General features: G+C 48.4%; 2 protein-coding genes across 4 annotated transcripts; one reads left to right on the forward strand and one right to left on the reverse strand.

Annotated features, from left to right (window-relative positions):
• The first annotated feature begins 240 nt into the window (after positions 1–240).
• LOC147262404 (DENN domain-containing protein 11-like) lies at positions 241–10,743 on the forward strand. 3 transcript variants are annotated; one of them, XR_015112371.1, is made up of 10 exons: positions 244–982; positions 2,678–2,777; positions 2,959–3,117; positions 4,384–4,540; positions 4,627–4,765; positions 4,843–4,974; positions 5,051–5,201; positions 5,840–5,905; positions 6,685–7,128; positions 7,378–10,743. XR_015112371.1 is itself a non-coding variant. In XM_086201223.1 (9 exons), exons 1-9 carry the CDS (start codon positions 577–579, stop codon positions 6,032–6,034), a joined length of 1,335 nt encoding a protein of 444 aa, XP_086057349.1. In that variant the 5' UTR covers positions 241–576; the 3' UTR covers positions 6,035–6,581. The 3 variants fall into 3 exon arrangements, 2 of the variants coding, with proteins under 2 accessions (XP_086057349.1, XP_086057348.1); XM_086201223.1 differs by lacking the exons at positions 6,685–7,128; positions 7,378–10,743 and adding an exon at positions 6,010–6,581 and having other exon boundaries at positions 241–982; XM_086201222.1 differs by having other exon boundaries at positions 6,685–10,741.
• Positions 9,115–18,259, reverse strand: LOC147262405 (FYVE, RhoGEF and PH domain-containing protein 4-like). The gene is made up of 16 exons (XM_086201221.1): positions 17,990–18,259; positions 14,145–14,285; positions 12,965–13,544; positions 12,397–12,853; positions 12,174–12,319; positions 11,814–11,970; positions 11,593–11,731; positions 11,438–11,496; positions 11,181–11,324; positions 10,865–11,037; positions 10,696–10,726; positions 10,530–10,613; positions 10,337–10,462; positions 10,105–10,248; positions 9,856–9,996; positions 9,115–9,484 (listed from the first exon to the last, which is right to left on the reverse strand). The coding sequence occupies exons 1-16, from the start codon at positions 18,108–18,110 to the stop codon at positions 9,221–9,223; spliced, it is 2,907 nt and encodes a 968-aa protein (XP_086057347.1). The 5' UTR covers positions 18,111–18,259; the 3' UTR covers positions 9,115–9,220.
• Between the last annotated feature and the right edge of the window lie 1,311 nt (positions 18,260–19,570).

Below are 19,570 nucleotides of genomic sequence, written 5' to 3' on the forward strand. Positions count from 1 at the left end.
AAGTGTAATACTAAGGTCGCGGTGTTAATTTCGCAATTTGATTCAAATATTTTAAATTTGGAATGAGTGGATCCTGAGCCCAGAACGATTCTGAGGTTGTAGGTCTTTCTAGTACCTTTTCACTTTATCGGAGGTTCCGCTGCTTCATAAACACTTTTTTTGGGGGGGATGGAAAGTGCGGTTGGGTGGCAGGAGGCTGATTTGAAGCGTCTGCGCCGGGGCGCATTCAAGAAGCAAACACGCACTTACGTTCGCTAATGTTCGCTAGCTGGCGTCGGCAGGAGGAATTTGACGGTGCGTGTGCAGCCGTCCTGAATGCAGCTCATGTTGGACGAAGGAGTTGCCTTCTTTCAACAGCATCAAATTTATGATCTCCTCAGAAAAGGGAGATTTTAAAGCTTGGTGTAAAAAGCAACCGGGAATAACGTGAATTTGACGTGAAATGCAACTGATTTGAACAATTTCGAGGAACTTCAGGATGCGGGAATCCCTCTGAGCTGGATGGACGTGGTGCCCGTCGGCTGAGACATCATTTACAATCCGCGGTGAGACTGACGAGGCGGGACCGCCGACAGGATGGTGGAGCGGTCGGACCGAGCCCCTCTGCTGGACTGGGAGGAGATTCCGTCCGCGGAGAAGCCCGGCGGAGAGGAGCCGGTGGCAGCACACACCAGCGACCGACTGTCGAGCCCCTCCAACAGCCGTGTCTTATCCGTATCCTCCGCGCCGGGGTTTGGGTGGAACGGCGGTCCAGGGGGTCCCACTTCCAGCAGGTCTGTCTCCCACGCAGACGGCTGCAGCGCCCCGCCCGCCACCTCCATCACCCAGGCGGCGAGCACGGATGAAGCGCTGCGTCTGGACGAGCAGGAGCATCCCTCGGATTCAGGACCGAGGGAGGTGCCGCTGGAGGACAGGATGGTGAAATGGGAGGAAAAAGACCAGATTGTGTCGGTCTTTGTGGTTACATTCAATACCAGATCAGGTGGGACGTGGAGATAAAACCAGCAGTGCCTTAGAACGACAGTTTGCAGGGAGGGGGGTTCGATAGATGCCGGGCTTTGTGCTATCAGTTGTGTCTATCTGTCTGCGCGCGTGTGTGTGTATGCGTGCGTGTGTGACGCCCAAAATGAAGTCTGCAGAAGCTTCTCCTACAGGTGTGGCTGCCTCTGACTTGGGGGGGGGGGGGGTGAAAGTTGAGAGGAACCAATGAAATCACGGATTTCTGCACGAGTTCATTCACTATTGATGAGACAGCTGTGAAATCCTGAACCGTGAGTCCCTGAAGGTCTCATTAGAGTGAGACGGCAGCGCCTCTGCAGGGTGGAGCTGGGTCACCGTGATGCTGCGGCGGGAGGCTCGGGTGTTGGAGCAGTCTCAGTGGAGGGGTGGGTGCTCGTTCAGTAGCCCGCCACCTCACACGGGCTGATGGGCAGCAAGACGCCGCGTGGATCAGCTCCTCCCGTGTGCGGTCGATACCAACATCCTTGCCCCCCCCCCCGCCGGCTGCAGGGGCCCGAGGGAAGCGGACACTAGCCACCGCCTCACCCGCTGAAGGAGAGGCCAGCGTGGCGCTGGAGGTCAGGACGTGTTGACATTTTCTCAAATTCCTGCCTGAAGGCAGAAACCGCGTGTGGACTTTATTTTGTTGATTTCTGTTATTTTGGCAAATATTCGTCAATATTTACTATTAATATCTGTACAGAACAAGTAATTTACTTAAGAACAAGTGTGAACATTGTAAAAGTTAAGAATAGTTTTGTTTATTGCCAAAACATTTGGAAAAACGTCTAAATGCTACATTTACTGACTGTTTCTTCATCATGAACGGCAGAAGGTGAAGGAACTTGAGCCCAACCGGTTGACTGATATCAATACCTATCATCAATACCAATAATCAATATCTGCTGTGGCGATGATGAGCTACATGATGGTGGATCGTAGGGAACCGACCTGGCCGCGGGGGTCCAGCTCCAACAGCTTCCTGTTCCATGGTGACTTCTCAAACATGGCCGCTGTTCGGAGTTGCCCGTCTTCTCAGTTCCAATACTCGTCTAAGTTCATCGGAAAGCTGCAGAGGCGATGGATCCTAGTTTTATTTATATCGTTGAGTATTCATCCCTAATCGTGAAGATGCTTTATTTGTTCCAGGATCTCACTCCTGCATGGTGTCTAGAGACTTCAGCTCCCATGTTTAGGCTCTGGTGAGAGGGAGGAAGACTTGAACCCTAAAGTCTGCAACCGCGCGCGTCTCAAACCTCCAAGTCACTCTTGACAGTTGAAATCGAAGAAGAATTAACTTGAATGCCCGAGTCCGTCGAGCACGGCGGGGATTAATTAGGCTGGATTAAGATTTGTGTCAGCAGAGATCTGATTGGGCTTCGTTTCTCGACACATCAGCCAGCAGAGCCTGGCACCTGACGTCAGGAACAGCTGGCAGGGTCTCACCCGGCGCCCGCTGGGCCCCGCAGGTGTACGCGGCTGATGATTGGCCGGAGCGGCTGAGTCACCGTCTCCAGCCTCCTGCTCCTATCACGCCGTGTTTGCTCAGCTGCGGCCCAAACGTCTCTGTTTCAAGAACATTGAAATGAAATGGTGATAAACACAACTTCCCCAGCTGTTCCTTTAACTGTGTGTGTGTGTGTGTGTGTGTGTGTGTGTGTGTGTGTGTGTGTGATAGGCAACATGCTTGAGTGGTGTTTGCCCAAAGACATGGACCTGGAGGGGGTCGAGTTTAAGGCCATAGCCAGCGGCTCCCACCGAGTCTCCACGGACTTCATGTGAGTTCTTTCTGACTTCACGAGTGTTGGGATGCGGCCGCTCGTCTTCCTGCTGCCAGGACAGCACCGAGCGTTGCCTGGCAAAAGGAAAAATTCACTGGAGCCATCTGGCAGTGCCGCTGATTTCATGACTCACGGCTCGCTCCGTCTGCCTCCCTCTCCCCCTCCCTTCCGTCTGCAGCTACTTTCGTAAAGGCTGCTACTTCGGCCTCGCCTGCTTCGCCAACATGGCCGTGGAGAGCACGGTGGAGCGGGGCGCCAGGATGAAGTCGGTGGGGATCCTGTCTCCCTCCTACACGCTGCTCTACCGCTACATGAGCTTCCTGGAGCACCAGGTCAGGTAAGCTGCAGGCAGATGTAGGACCCCCCCCCCCCCCCGCCAGCTTCCCATCCTCTCACACTTCCTCATCACCGGCCCTCTGAACGCAGTTCCCCCCGCCCGCCGTTCCCACACTCTGGCCTCCGGTCACGCAGCGCTCATCACGCTCCTTAATCATCATTCTCGTGTAGCTCGCCCCAGATTCGCCCCTCTGCTGTGGGAGCCGCGTGTTTCTTTTATAAAGAGCTCACTGTTGGTCACAAGGTGATGTTTAGCATCGTATGGATGCTTTCCCACTCCCCCCTCCTCTGGTGTTTGTCTCTCCTGGCTCTTGCAGCTTGTGGAACTCATCAGTTTGACTGAGAAATGCTAATGATGCTCCCAAGGACACAGACGGTTCTTGGCAATAAAGTGAGTGAACTGGAAGTAACAGCTCGTCCTCACCTTTGATCGCCGGAATCTTGTGAGTTTATCTGAGAATCCCAGCGAACGTTTGTGCCAAATTTGAAGCAGTTCCCTGGAGGCGTTGTAGACACTGTGTTCATGTCAGGTGACCGGGACCTTTGACTGCCTTTTCAGGCCATCCTTGAAACATTTGTTCCAAATTTAAGGAAATTCCATCTTGTTCCTGAGGTACGAGACGGATAAACGTGAGGTGACCAAACTGTTCCTGGTTCGTCCTCCAGTCCCAGTGGACGTTTGTGCCAAATTTGGAGAAATTCCATCAAGACGTCCCTGGGACATCCCGTTGGTGGGAGGTGGCAGTTCCCTCTGACCTGTGCTGAGTTTAGAGAAATGCCATCAAAACCCTCTGGTGATTTTTTTTTTTTTTAATTCCAGCTTTAAAAACAGGAGGATTTCCTTCTTCTCTGTTTTCTATCCTGATAAAAACGCAGCGAAAGAAGAAGCAACGTGAAATCCCTGCGCACGCGTCGACCCGTGTGCAGATTCTTGATGGATTCAGAATAAAATGATTGATTTAAGAGAGAAAGTATCGCCTGAACACAGTGACAGTTGGTCGTTTTCCTCTCAACATCCGCAGAGATTAGCAGCTGCTCGCGACATGCAGTCCACATTTTATTTCTCCACTGTTAAATGAGAATGTGTGAGGACGACAGGAAGGAAGGAAGTCGGGTGAGGAGATGCGAGCTGTCGCTTTCTTCTCTTTCTTTCTCTTCTTCTTTCTGTCTTTCTTCTTCTTCTCTGTCTCTCTGTTCCTGCGTTGATTTCAGAGGTGTCAGATGTGGGTTTGCACATGGTTACGTGTGGGTCTGTGCTCTGCTCCAGGCTCCAGCTTCAGTCTCCAGGTCACTACTCGCCCTTGGAGGCCTTCTATGAAGACAAGAGAGCGCTTCTGCCCCCCGGTGGTGATGAAGTTGTAACTGCATGCCCAGCCAACGCCTGGGGAGCAGCGATCAACCACAGCATGCACCCTGAAATGAAGGTAGGAGCGACTTGCGCCCCCATGTTGACTTGGTTCAGGGGTCGTTGGTCTTTGCGTGATGCTGCTGTGTGACCTTTGCGGAGCAGATCACCCACCCGGCAGGCTGCATGTCCCAGTTCATCCGCTTCTTTGGCGAGCAGATCATGGTGCTGTGGAAACTGGCGTTACTCCGACGACGCATCCTCATCTTCTCCCCTCCCCCCGTGGGCGTGGTCTGTTACAGAGGTGGCAAACATCTGGGTTTTACAGATCAGAATCTCACAAACTTGTGGGCCAGCACGCTAACGTTACATCCTCCTCAGTGTATTGCTGCTGCTGCCTGGCCAACATCTCCATCCCCGGGGTCGGCGTGGCGGTGCCCGAGTTCCGCCCCTTCTTCTACGTTAACGTGGCTGACATCAGCGCCCTGGAGAACGAGCTCTCCTACGTAGCGTGTGAGTAGAACAAAAGATCCTGTTTGACCTCGAGAAAGCAGCTCCAGAATCCTCGTGTGTCACCTTGTGTGTTCAGGCACGACTGAGAAGATCTTCGAGGAGAAGAAGGATCTGTACGATGTTTACGTGGACAATCAGAATGTAAAGACCTACAGAGACGGCCTGAAGCCTCTGCTCCGCATCAGCACCGCAGACAGGGAGAAGTACCGCAAACTTACCGAGCAGAGGTACTGCCTACCAGCGTCCCAACCCCCCAAAAACTCCAGCACTTGTAAATATTCCCTGTAGTCTGCTGCCTTCTCCTTTCTGAGGTGATGAAAGCCCAGGGAGCCACAGTGACTGCTGAACCACCCGCCAGCACATTTGGAGTTAATCCCTCCTGCAGCCTGCCGCTGCCGTAATATGACGTTAATCCGCTGTATTAGTCCTCAGCAAACGCACGTCTGCTTGTGTTTGTGCTGCGTTTGTGAGAAACACACCGAGCCTTTCCTGATGTTTCTGAGGGCGTGAGCAGCAAGTTCAGGGCTGACGGGGGAGTTACTAAACAAGAACTCACCAATTGTTGTTGGTTCTCATCGTCGAGGATGAGGAGGGGACTTGCATCGAACTGGGCCGATGTAAACGGACCCGTACATTAAAGAACGAGTGACATCTGCTGACGTTGTCAGGCATCGCTAAATTCTGGTTTTTGCCTTTTACACCTCTTTCTTCTTCAATAAAAATGAAGAAATTTCCCAGAGGTGCCCCAAAGACGCTACACTGATATGAATGTGACGGTAGACAGCTGAATGAGTGTAGATTCCTCCATACGGAACAGAGGAATGATGCAGTGTGTGTGTGTGTGTGTGTGTGTGTGCGCGTGCAGGCAGATGTTGCTGTACCAGGAGGAGAGTGGAGACTGTGTGTCCAGTGAGGAGGATCTCTTCATTCTGTAAGTACAGATCATGATTCATTAACATTTAAACAACATGTAGAAACTCAGCTGTTTCACTCGGACTGTTTCGTCTTTTTGGGTGATGGGGGCGTTATTTGCAGAAGTGCTGCTCCTATAAATCTGTAACGCTGTAAAGGCGATGGAGGTCAGGTTTGTCTTGATGTACCCTGACACGAATCCAGACCAGCTCAGCAACCATCAGGTGTGTGTACCTGATCCAGGACTCTCTGGACCAGTGAGAGCCCAGGAATATTCTCCCAGTGACTCTGATACCGGTACCATGTCTGAGTCATCAGTGATGAAGCAAAGGAAACATTCCCATGATGAGACAGTTGATAACAGCATGGCAGCGATGACCCCGTCCACAGAAACACCCCTGAATCCCTCACTAGGTCCTGGACTAGAACTGGACCAGGTCTGATAGAAGCACCACCAAGAACAGTGACACTACCAGGATCTCTGTGAGGGCAGAACCAGACGGAACACAATCACTTTTCATCCTGTGACCAAACACCTGGCACTTCAGGCGTTAACTGTTTCACTGACATTCACCCGTGCTCTCTATTCTTTGGAAATGAAAGCAACTTCAGTGAGTTTAGATAAAGTTTAAAATGAAACTACAGATTAACAATCGCTTAGAAACCTCAGATTCAATCCAGACCCCCCCCCCCCCCCCCCCCGTCGCGGTGCAGGTGTGTGTTGATACTTCAGTTGTCATCGGCTCATCAAGGCTCACATTAAACCGTCTGCTTCACTCTCCTCCTCCACACAAACAGGTTTTTCCTGGAGCAGAACAACAGGATTTTCCAGACCCTGAGCGAGGTGGCGGGGAGTCAGGATCCCACGCTGACTCAGGAGAGTGTGAGGGCCATGGGCCTGGACCCTCACGGCGACAGGCTCTTCCTGCTCCACCTGCTGGAGATCTACGGCTTCGACACACTGCTGGTGTCGGAGCAGCTGTGCTGCAGCTGAGACTCGTCGCGGCGGGTTTGGGTTGATCGGCTGCAGCTGCGAGCTTCGTTGTGTGTGAACAAGCGTGTTTTTCCTCCTGAAGATAAACTCTCGGCCTTCAGAGGGATCTCTCACTCGCTGCAGCAGGAGGACAACAGGTCTGAGGCCACGATGGCAGCAGTGCTAACGACAGTGACCTGAACCGTGCTGGGCCATGGAGAGAAAAGAGGAGCGCGATCCCCAGTAGATGTGTACCAGTGAGCCGTCCTGTAAATACTCCACGTTCTCTTCTTTATTTGCGGTGTGTCAGCGTACGTTTACTATGGGGTCTGGTTTGTTGCCGGATCGAGATTTTATCGCCCCCCTCTTTTGACGCCTTTTTATGTCCTATTCTCTGTTTTGAGGAAAAAATATCACGTGATTTCTTGCCGTTTCTGTTTTTAAGTATGTTTAAGTCACTCAAATGATCCGCTGATGGATTATTGAGGTTTTTTTTTTTTTTCATTTAATGTTTGAAGAGCTGAGACCAAATCAGATTGTCCAATGATGAGCAGGCTGACGTCTTGGTGACATAGTTGTCAAATGAGGCTGCAAATCAGAGGAAAAATCCATTCTGAAGACGAGTCTGCGTCCCTCAAATGTCCAGTTGAGGTTCCAGCATCGTGGGACGAACACGACGGAGCCCTGGAGTGGCTGTAGAAAGAAGAACTGTATATTTTGTGGCCACAAGGTACAACTTGTCTCTGAAAAACACTTTTTTGTGGCCAACATAAATAATAAATCAAATAAATGTCTTAATTAGATCATTTTTTAGGCCAAAAGCTGTAACTCATTTCTTCAAATAGGTGGAAAAAGTTGTCTCATATGTTGTGGCCTCAAAATAATTTGGTTGTATCTCATGGCAACAAATTGATGAAATTGAGGGAACAAGTTACATCTTGTAGTCTTAAATGTATACATTTTTTTCTTTACGTCCATGATTTGCTCTGAAGCCTCTCCAGGGCATCCAGAAACACGCATCCATCCTGCAGTTCACGCTTCAAACAACACAAATGACTAAACTGGACAATTCAGTTCTCCTTATGAGACGCATTTATGAGGCCCATCATCCATTTTTCCTCCTTCAGCAGCAAACAGAGCAGTTGTCCTGGTTGTCTGGCATGAATCCTCATAGGAGACTATCACACAGCTGCCAGCAATAATGGCTTTGGCCACTAGGGGGCAGAAAACAGCTAAAAGCAACACTGCTACAACTAGTCACTAGTTACACTTAATTCAACGCCGCCCTCACTTGACTCTGAGGAGAACGCCTTCCTCCTCAGGAATGTCTGACTGTCCGCCGTTAGCTGGTTGCTAACGATGCACTTTTGTCTGTTAGCGACAGAATCTAAGCTATTTGGTGAAGCAGCTGGATGTTAGTGCTGGAAACATTGAGCCTCCTTCTTGAAACTGACATTTGGAATAATCCCTCATGCTAGTCTTACAGATGTGGAGTGAAGCCTGATGGCAGGAACAAGGCGTTTGCATGTAAGTACAAGTCCTCAATGAGGCTCTGAAGTTGAGAGAACGTGTGAGAATGTCGTCATTCCAGGTCGCGTGTTCCCCAGTGGCCTCCAGGGCTCCAAATACTGAAACATTTGATCCCCGGCCCAGTGGATGTGATGTTCATCCCATCTTTTGTATCGTCCAGTGTACACGGTGGGCTGCTTCAAACGGTTACTACAACTAGACTTCTGGATGAAAGGGGTTGATCTGAACTAATGTGACTAGAATAGTGAACTGAGGAACACTGGACCCCCATCAACCGCTGCGCAATGCAGCTTTCAGAAACACTGCCTAAGACACTCTTACATTTCGGAATGTGCAGCCTCTGAGTATCAGCAAACGTTGACGCTAAGGTCAAAGGTCAGGACTGTACTGGATTTAGATCACGCGCTGAGCAAACAAATCATTCAGGTGAATCGCAGCTCTCGCTTGCCTCTGAACATTCAGTCATTGTCTGGTTTATACTAATTTATTTTTTATTGAGTGTTTAGCTGTAAATGATTGTGTAAATATTGCATTGCTGTAACATTTACCTGTGATGACGTGGGATCAGCTGAATGTGTTTTCTAAGGCGACTATGATCCCATCGAGCCTCTGTATGTCACTGGAAACGTCATTATCAAGCATCTGCTGTAAAGAAAAGCACCTACGAGCACATTTTCACACCCGATCAGGGTTGAAATCTTTGTCGTGGAAGGTTTAGTCCGACTCATTTTAAAACGCTTTATTTATTTTATTGTAAACCATTTCAGAAATAAAGTGCATCACTACATGTGAAGAAGACACCGATCTCGACGATGCTCCATCTGTAGTTGCTCAGGTGTGGTTTCCCTTGTTGCCATCGATGACAGATTCCTCGCTGCTGCAGACCCCTCCGTCATGACCATTAACGGCGCCACTGCTCATCACAGCGACTCTGAGAGCATCGAGCCAGCGCTGCCGGAGGTCCGGGTCATCACAGGAGAAGGCGTGGCTGGCTTTGGACTCCCTGAGACAGAAGGAGAACGGACCCCAGTTCTCCTGAGGGGACTCGTCCACAGTGCAGCCCAGTAGAGGGATACTGGAGAAGGGCTTCACATCCTGGAGAGAGGGGGTGAAAGTGGGATGCAGCGAGAAAACAAGATGTATTTTTTTGCCTGGACTGAAAAACTGTCAGCTACTAGGGGCTTTCAGCTGTGAGCAAATCAGTTAATCCACTGCAAAAGAAAACCACAAAGGAAAACAAGAGTTCTATTAACGCCGTGTCCGGTGGCACAGGTAGACACAGCAACTGCAATAATATTCCTGACTTTTTATTCAAAATGCATTATTTCACTCTGTGACTGCCTGAGTGGAATATTTTTACTGCATTGGTCACCATAGAAACTGTAGCATCATTTTTTTACCCTGGAAATGTAGGTCAATAACCTGCTTTATGATGATGAACCACAGTCTGACAGCGAGTTCTCTACCTGTGAGGCAGCATACAGATGGAGGGCCGGAGGCTGGGCTCTGGTAACAACAGACCACACCTGCTGACACGTCTTAGGATTGTCGCCGTACCGCAGGAAGCCACTGATGACTCTGTCACTGGAGGCTGGCGATGCCTCCAACTGAGACAAATTCACAGCGGTTACCAGAGTCCGGCAAATTTACTTCTGGAACGTCACTGTTGAGCTCTACAAGCTGGTTGTAACCTTTGACCTGAAGAGGAGCCTCACCTCCAGGATTCTTCTCTTCTTGCCCTCCGCCCTCTCTCCTCTCTGTGCGGTCAGGATGGAGTAGCAGGCTTTGCACACCTTGTTCAGCTTATTGCCGTCGTACTCTAAAGCCACTTTGTTGTCGGAACATTTCCAACACACCACCTGTGCAGAGGAGCAGAGGGAGTGTCACTCCTCACATGTCCTCCTCCTGAGGGTGAAGCAGAGTTCTGCCGTAGGTCAGGTCACTCACGCAGCCACAGGCCCGGCAGTGGTGTCTCCTCCTGGTCAGTGCGTTAAAAGGTTCCTGGCATTTCATACACATGGTCACCTCATTGTCCCTGATCCAGCGCGGGGCCCGTCGGCCCAGTTCCTCCGTCTGTGGTGGAGTGACAGTCAGGCTTGTTTCCTCATCACACAAAACCCCAACAATAACTCCAACTTACCGGCTCTCCCACATTCACCTCCTTGGACGCCAACTTGAAAGTTTCATTTTTCTTCTGGAACACGTCAATGGCTTCCTGAATCACCTTCAGGGCGAAGACTCGATTTAGAGAACGCCATGGAACATTTAATGTGTTGCAACAAATACTTCTCAAAATAGCTGCGTACCTTTATCCACTCGTCTCTGTCTTGGTCTGAGCTTGAAAAAAAAAAAGAGAACAAAAATTATAAAACATACATAAATAAAAACTTAACCTTGTATAATGAGGCTCAGCTGAAAAACACACACACACACACACACACACACACACACACACACACACACACACACACACACCTGGCCTGCAGCTCGAGGGTCTTTTCCTTCCCGGATACCTGGAAGGTGTATGAGTGGTCCTCATTGGTGGTCGGCTGCACCTGCATGCCGTCCACGCCGATCCTGCCCCGGACAGTAAAACGCTGGCCAACTAGGCTGAACTTGGGAGTGCAGCACAGCAGGAAGTTGTTGAACTGTGGAGAAAAGTTACACACACAATAAATGTACACGGTTCCTTTTATGAATAGAATCTTACCTCTCAAAAACACCTACAGTGATAACAAATACATGATAAAACTAATCAATATGACACAAATGTTTCAGGGTGCGGTCTCACCAGGAAGAGGTGCCGCTCCATGGCAGAAGTGTTCCTGGCAGCAAGCTTGAGCAGACGACCTTCCCTGAGAAACTCGTTGGTCGGGTTGACCACTTCCTCCTCCCCAACCATCTCATAGATCTCCAGCAGCCGCTTCAGGCTCTCCTGCAGGGCAAGAAAGCTACAGTAGCAAGACGCCAAGCTTCGTTCCCATGATCGTTGTCAAAGAATTTCATCTTTGTTCAGACGGATGAATGATGCACGCGGTGGTAACCTACAGCTTTGTGGATGGCGCTGTTTGAGTGGGTGGCAGCCATGGATATTAACTGCAGAGATTCTGTGGGAGAAGGAAGAGTTTACCAGGGTAGAGAGGCGCCGTTCGAGATGCGTCGCTCTCTAAAGACTCCGGTCTCGTTCTGTTCTGTGTACTCACTCTGAGCAAACTGGTAATCCAGGTTCTCATTGGGCAGCTTCCTCAGGTAATCCCTCAGCAGCATCTCATAGCGAGGAACCCTCTGGACCGGTTCCAACATGTGATGCTGCAGAGTCAGGCTGCCACACACCTCTAGACTCTAAAACACACAGGGACTTATGTGCATACGTCCTATCCTGCTTGTAAGGAAGCGTAGGAATGGAGCTGCTGATCGGTTGTACCTGAACGTCGTGGATGATGTTCCTGAAGGTGGAGGAGCGCTCGGTCCACGTCCTCACCAGCTCCATGGCTTGGTCGAAGTTCCTCACGTAGTCTGCGTACATCCTCAGGAAGGGTGCATGCTGCAGCAGAACTTTACCCAAACCTGGGTTCTCACACCTACGTTTGTAGAAAGGTTCAGGTTGCTGTTAAACAAGTTCTGTAAAAGTCTTTACAGTCAGAACCAAAAGACATCATCAACTGAACGGAGACCCTCCTGGTGATACTCTGCCAGACATCTTCTGGTTGCTGCTCATTAGCTTTCATAAAGTTGTACCAAGATGAGCTTTCTATCTACTGACTAAACCTACTTTAACACCCACCAGTGGCTGATGCAGTTCTCCAGGTCAGGCAGCAGGAACTGACTGTGGAACGAGTAGATGGAGGAAATGTTGGAGAAGATATTTCTGATGACCTCTGGAGGGAATGAGCCTCGGCCCGCCTCTTCTGTCAGACGTGAGCAGAACTCCTGTGGTGGGAGTGAGAGAGGCAGTGTGCAATTTAACAACTTCAACAAGAGAAATGTTGGCGCTCGACGGCACTGACCTGGTCTAGCAGGTTGAGGCGAGCCACGTAGGCCCTCTCCGTCTGCAGGAGTTCGTTGGCTATATTAAACAATTTCTGCTCTGTGTTCTCTTCCTTTTTTGGCTCATTTTCTCCTCTCTCCTCCTCCCCATTTTGTTCACGGGGACTCCTCCCATTCTCTGGAATTGTCTCTGTCCACGGGCAGCAAAACTCAGAACCAAATCCTACAGGTATCTGGCCTTTTTCCATTTTGTCCTTAGATTCCGTCCCAGTAAGGGAGCATTCTTGCCCCGGCACTCTGCCATTCGTTTGTCCTGGAGAGAGCTCTCTGACGCTGGTAGAGAGATGTGGAAGAGCTTCATCCGCAGTGTGATTGAGTCTGTGCTCAGCTGATGCTTTGATGGCGACCGCAGGGCTGCAGCAGTTGGGTGATTGTGGCGGTTTCAGAGGAGAACGGTCCAGTTTTTCAAAGGGAATTCTGTAGAAACAAGTGTCTCAAGTGGTCATTCAGAAAAGATACATCTCTAAATGCTACAGAGAGATGTTCTTTTATTAGCAAGGCTGAAATGAACCAAAGTTAAAATTTTACCTGCTCTCATCCAAGTACACGATTAGGTCAGGCACACTTAAAGACTTCACTGCACTCTTCTCTTGTCTATCCATCTTGCCACTTGAGATTCTGTGGAGGCCCAGCCAGGATTTGGAGGTCTTGGCAGGGCTGTAGGTCCCTATCCTTCCCTGAACAGGGCTGGGTGTCCGCAGTTTTCCCGCAAGAGGGCTGCGGTTTCTTGGGGACAACTTGGCAGGGCTATGCCCTCCTTCCCTAAATGGGCTACAGTTCTGAAAGCCTCTTTTGCCTGGACTTGGAGAGCCTAAAACTGGACTGCTTGTGAGCTTTGGGGTCCCCTGAGGATGGTTAGCAGGGCTTAAATGTGCTCCAGATACTCCATTCAAAAAACTGCCCCCCACTCCTCTAATAGGACTTGGGGAGCCCTGGCAGCTCTGTTCCGGGCTAGTGTAGAAAACAGACACCCCACAAGCTCGGACAGGACTCTGCTGTCCTTCTGGGGCAATAACTTGCTGAGGTGGCAGTTTTCCTGAGGTGGGACCGTGAGTTTTATCTAGTCCTGCCCTCAGAGAGGCCTGGAGGTGAGCAGGCTTAGGAGGAACTGCAAGGAGACAGAATGGAGAGAAGACAAGCTGTTATGGCAAAGAATAAGAAGCCTTACATAGACGAACGGGCTACATTCAGTCAGCTTGTCAGAAAAGTTGAACTTAATTTCAGCAGTAAATCCACTCACCAATGTTTGGGCTATCAATGTACGACCAGAGAAGGGATCCCTTCTCTCCTCTGTGAGTGCGTAAGGGAGCTGAGACCCACAGACGCCAGCTGACTGCTAGTTAGCTTAGCACAAAGAATGGTAGTGGATGGGAAGTGTTAGCGTACCTCCATCAACGCTTTGCCTCCACAAATAGAACTTTAGTTAAAAGATTCTGACATATTTTATTTTTAAAATCAGACACATAGCCACAACTTGTAAGAGCCAGTGGCTCCTAATCACGTCTGACCATGTAAGAGGGGACGAGCGTGCTAACACTTCCTACTCCCTACCATTCACTGTGCTAAGCTAACTAGCTAGAGTGGCTCCGCTCCATACTTCATGCACAGAGGAGATAAGGGTATGCATCTTCTTGTCTGGTTCTGGAGAGGCTGGACAGCAACCATGTTCTCCTCTAACAGATGCGTGTGTTACTGGACTTCAGCCTACCCTCGGGTTTGGAAGGCGATCTCTTTACTGGGCTTCTTTTGTCATCTTCAAGTGCACCATGTTTAGAATTCGATGCGGATCCACCCGTCCTGTCGCAAGCGCGTCCACTGCTGTACGAGCCAAACACTCCACTGCTCACCACTGAAAGAAATACACACATTCATCGCACGAAAATGAAGCAAAACTGTTTCTCTGCACTCTTCATACAGTCGTACCACCGCCAGCTCCGTCCTACAGGCTGGTTTGCATTTTATGTGAAAGAGCAACACAAACAGGTACACAAAACAGTTGAGAAGCACAAAGAAAATTTGCTGATTTTAAATTTTTGTTACAAATAAAAAACTGAAAAGTGCAGTTGCCTTCAGAAGTTGCCTGATGATTGCTGAATGGTCGGATGTTGACCTTGTGACTAAGTAGAGTCCAGCGGGGTGTAATCTAATCTCAGGACAAATACAGCTGTTCTGTGACGCCTCAGAGGTTTGTTAAGAGAATACTGGGGAGCAAACAGCACCATGAAGTCCAAGGAACACAGCAGACAGGACAGGGATTGAGTTGAGGAGAAGTTTAAAGCAAGATTAGGCTACAAAAAGATTCCCAAGCTTTGAACACCTCACCGAGCGCTAAACCCATCATTCGGAAATGGAAAGAGTACAGCACAACTGCAAACCTACCAAGACACGGCCGTCCACCAAAACCTACAGGCCCAACAAGGAGAGCACTGATGCAGCCAAGAGGCCCCTGGTGAGTCTGGATGAACTGCAGAGACCCACAGCTCAGGTGGGGGATCTGTCCACGGGACAACTATTGGTCCTGCACTGCACAAATCCGGCCTTAAAAAGTCCAATCTCTAGATGTGGAAAGCTGGTAGAGACAAACCCCAGAAGACCTGCAGCACAAGGCGGTTCCACCAAGTATTGACTCTGGAACACCGAGTACTTGAGCACACTGCACTTTCCAGTTCTTTATTTGTTAAAAATAAATAAATAAAAAAATCAGGTCTAATTTTCTTTGTACTTCACAAATGTGTGCGTCTTTCACATCAAATTCCAATAAAATATAATTCGTTTGTGGTTGAAACGTGACAAAAGGTGGGGAAGTTCAAGGGGTATGAATGTATGTGAATATATTTATATATGCATGCTGAGTCCAGGGAAATAAAGAGCAACTGTTCTGAAATCAGTTCGAGGGGAGTGATTCAGGGGCCGTTTTCCCTTTTGCCTCCTTCTATTTTTTCCACCATCGCTCAACAATCACGTTCGCATCGATGTTCATCCATACTACACACACGCACTGCTGGTTCAATGATCCTTCACAAAACACCTCTGCTGTGACTGCCTGACCTCCATCCTTCAAACGACTCGCCTCTTTTAAATTATGCAAGAGATTATTTTCTTACCTGCAGCTTTGTTCACCAACACAACAAGCCTGCGCTGTGTTCGCTCCTCTGGCTTCAGGTCTAGAGATTTTTCGGTCATGTGGTGAAGGTTAAAGTCTACTTTCTCAATACTTCTGCTTTCTCACTTCTGTCTTCTCTCTGCACAGTGCAACCTCTGCACGTGTCATAACAAGTTTCAAAGTGCTGACACACACGCCCCATAAGAAGTATTGCAAAAAACAAAAGTGTATTTATTCATTTAAATTTAAAATCCAATGCGAGTTTAATTTTCTGCCTGCTCCACGAAGCCTCCCAGCCGATGGCGTGTCCCTCTTTGATTCAGCAACAGCGTCGAATCAGAGGAGTGTTGGTCCTCGGCAGAAGATCAGCTGATATTTGCCTGGTTGACCGCGAAAAGCCAACGGAGCTGCGGATCTTTGTGTCGATCTGAAAAGTTCTGTAAGAAGTCGTTTCAGAAAATTCTAGAATTTGATTGGTCCACAGATGGTGAAATAAAATGCTACAAGAATTTAAGTCACATTTTGTGACTCTAGAATGTTAAAAACGCCGGACACGAGTATTTAGCTTCAAGCTCATGGCGACTGATGGCTGATAAATGCTACAACCTACAGCAAAAAAAGCTCCAAAAAATCTGTAACACAACAGAGAAAAATGTCTTCATGACCTCTTAGCACCCATTTTAGAAAACTTGTAAAACTTAAATCATGAAGTGGCTGAGCTGGCACTGAAGTGGAAATAAACAAAAGTTGAAAAACTAAATGAATACTGGCAAAGTATTACTTCCAACATCAGGATCCATGTTGGAGTTCCAGTCCTGCATCCTACCTGTCAGCTGTGATAGAAAACAGGCAGATTTATACGCTAAACTGTGTTCACCTCCCATTTGTTCAGCTTCAGAAAACTTTATTCATCCCCGTGGGGGCAATGAAGGGAGAAGAGAGCGGTCGAGTCAGATAATAAGAAATGTCCCCATAACCTTACGACAAAAAAACAATTTTAAAAAGTCAGACTTGCCTCAGCAAGTGTTCTGCTCCGTTGTGTGTTTGGATACACAAAGTCAAAGAATGCTGTTTGCTATTAGACGTCCTGGTGATGGACGGTACTGTTGAACCCTCAATCTGACTGTACCATTGGAGACTTATACTTTAATGAAAGTCCAAACAGATAGCTATACTCTCCCTCAGAGGGGGAACAGAGAGGCTTTGTGTGTGTGTGTGTGTGTGTGTGTGTGTGTGTGTGTGTGTGTGTGTGTGTGTGTGTGTGTGTGTGTAATGGAGACATACATCAAGTCCAGGCTGAATCAGGGGGAAGAGATTTCAGTATGGTAATCCAGCTAGCTAAGAGGCTAACTGTGCATACCCACATTCATGCACCCAGAGCTCTGCATACACAACCGGCTTTATACTCACAATCTGACAAAAGGTTCTTAACTAAAATAGCAATTACTGATGTAAGCCACTCCACAAGGGGGGCTAGTGCCCTGGTCACCGTCTCACAGGCATGTTGAGCTTCTTTTAAAGAGGAATATTTTTAGTTTTATTTCCTGATGGGTCACCGGTTTCGTGGATTCAGTTAAATCCACATCTGTTACTAATCCTGTAGGTGGGACACAGAAAGTTGACTCAGCTTACAGGAAAATACTGGATCATGTTTCCCCAAAACAGTCCCAGTGCACTGTTGTTGCCACAAACATAGAAACAGAAAATATAGTCAATAAAACTGACCTTCAGGTCTGAGCAGCACATCACAACACAACCACGCCTGAGGACTTCAGACGCACTTGAGGAAGCGTCGAAGTGGAAGCCACGTACCAACACAAGTCTATGACTCACTTTTGTTCTCTTGACATTGTCGTTTCTATGCTGGGCAACAAATTGAATTCATCTAAATGTAGTACTGTTCCAGGCAGTGCGGCTCGGAGGAAGAGTGGCTGTCTAGCAACCGAAGGTTGCTGGTTCAATCCTCACTTCCCTGATGACCATGAGCAAGATACTGAACCCCTGATTGCTCCTGATGGCCCTGCGACAGACTGGTGACCCGTCCAGGGTGAATCCAAATCAAAGCTAAAATCTAAAAAAAAAAAAAGTCTGATATTTCATAAAACGTCAGATGCTATTTTCATCATCTGATGAGCGATCCTCCACACCACAGCAAGTGTTGTGATATTCACTGAGTTTGACACGGAGGGCTGCAGAATATCAGGATGTTCCTCACCTCACCTCGCTCTCCTTGCTTTCATCAAGATGAATGCATGTGTGCCTTCTGTGGTTGATGTCTTCCACGGACCGACCCAGAAGAGACGTTTTGGAGCTTCATCTTATTTTAATTCATCTTAAAATTCATATCATATCTTAATGTATTTCTTCTTCTTCTTTTTTTTAATCTTAATCTTAATTCTGAAAGACCAGCGGAGATGTGAGCAGAGTCCGAGGGAGTGTGAGGAGCTCACCTGCGTGACAGTCTCCGCCAGCAGCACCTTTGACCTTCCGTCTGACCGCCGCCCGCCTGAACTCCTCCGTGTCTCGGCTGCAGTTGAGGGTCAGGCTGCTCCGCTTCTTCAGGTCAAACATCCTCGCAGCGGCCTCGTCAGGGACCAGGCCGTCCGTCAGGAACACAACCAGAGTCGCGAGTAAAGATGTGCAGGAGTGTGACGCGTCTGCGCCCGCAGGTTTGTACTACACACGAACCTCGCCGCGGTCAATCAGTGGCGTCTGATAAGCCCCGCCCCTTATTGAAACGCGATAACCCCATTGGAGGAGAATTGACCAATCAGTTGGCGTTCAATAAATTTTAGCCGTAAGATGATGATACGTATAAACAAATGCACAACTTATGACGTTGACATTTATCAAATATGTTTTTATTTACGACATATAAAAGGAAAAGGGAATATTAAGACTAACGACTTTATTCAAATTTACCATTTTGTTCCCACTCACACACATTTCTCTCCTGACACCTTTTTCCAACTGTTCCCATACAAAATGTAACAAGTGATGTATAAAGCACCATTTAACTGTGTCCTTTACCATTTCCCCATACTACACGCACGCACACACACACACACACACACACACACACACACACACACACACAGCTCATTTGCTTTTATTCTCATGCATAATCATTATTATTATTTATGTTTTTCATGTATTTTTTTGTACTTGCTTTACCATCACTTTTATGTTGCTCTGTTACTTTATTTTCTTTCTCTGTTACTTGTTGTATGTCGGATGTATTTATCGATTCTCATTTTACTTACACATCATTAACTCTGGTATTTGTTTGTAACTTTTCTGTATTTTAAGAGATTGAAAATTAAAGCAAAACTTAAGGCAAGGCAAGGCAATTTTATTTGTAGAGCCCGTTTTCACAACGATTTGTCTCCAGGCTTCATGGCATCATAACAACATCCTCTGCCCTCAGACCCTCACATCGACTGAGGAAAAACTCCATAGAAAACCTTTAACAGGGAAAAATCTGAGAAACCTCAGGGTGAGCAACAGAGGAGGGATCCCTCACCCAGGACGGACAGACGTGCAGTAGATGTTGTTACAGACAAGAAAACAGTTTACAATACAAAATGTGGGATACACGGAAATGTTAATAACAGCTGAAGAAGGAAGCTTCTGGAAGGGGAGGCAGGGAGAGCAAGCCAGCTTGATGGGGGACTGGATGGTAGACTGGTTCATGGAAGGGGAGCGCAGGCCGGTGTAACAGTAGGGAATAAGAGGGGGGGGGGGATGCAGGCGGCGGTTGGGGCTCTGGTGGATCTGTGGAAACACAGAGAGACTGCGAGACACCAAGGCCAAACTACAAAGTGCAACAAGTAGTGGTAATGACAGTTCCAAAAATGTGCAGGGAGGAGAGGGGGAGAGAGGGGGAGAGGAGAGGAGAGGAGGGGGGAGGAGGGAAGGGCTCCATGTAACCTGATGTGTCCCCCAGCAGTCTAAGCCTGTAGCAGCATAGCTATCAATGGTTCAGAGCTACCTGAACCAGTCCTAACTGAAGGCTCTGTCATAGAGGAAGG

Source organism: Aulostomus chinensis, chromosome 4, assembly GCF_037954235.1.
Source record: "Aulostomus chinensis isolate RoL2024-O1b breed Wild chromosome 4, RoL_Achi_v1.0, whole genome shotgun sequence".
In the NCBI taxonomy this organism is placed as follows: Eukaryota; Metazoa; Chordata; class Actinopteri; order Syngnathiformes; family Aulostomidae; genus Aulostomus; species Aulostomus chinensis.

Bases quoted from the DNA above. Each gene is read 5' to 3' on its own strand.
- LOC147262404 (XM_086201222.1), top strand. From the start codon at position 577: ATGGTGGAGCGGTCGGACCGAGCCCCTCTGCTGGACTGGGAGGAGATT. The intron at 2,778-2,958 runs GTGAGTTCTTTC...TTCCGTCTGCAG, and splicing joins CGAGTCTCCACGGACTTCAT to CTACTTTCGTAAAGGCTGCT. The intron at 5,906-6,684 runs GTAAGTACAGAT...CCACACAAACAG, and splicing joins GAGGAGGATCTCTTCATTCT to GTTTTTCCTGGAGCAGAACA.
- LOC147262405 (XM_086201221.1), bottom strand. From the start codon at position 18,110: ATGTTTGACCTGAAGAAGCGGAGCAGCCTGACCCTCAACTGCAGCCGA. The intron at 11,038-11,180 runs GTGAGACCGCAC...TTTTCTCCACAG, and splicing joins TGGAGCGGCACCTCTTCCTG to TTCAACAACTTCCTGCTGTG. The intron at 9,485-9,855 runs GTAGAGAACTCG...CCCTCTCTCCAG, and splicing joins ATCTGTATGCTGCCTCACAG to GATGTGAAGCCCTTCTCCAG.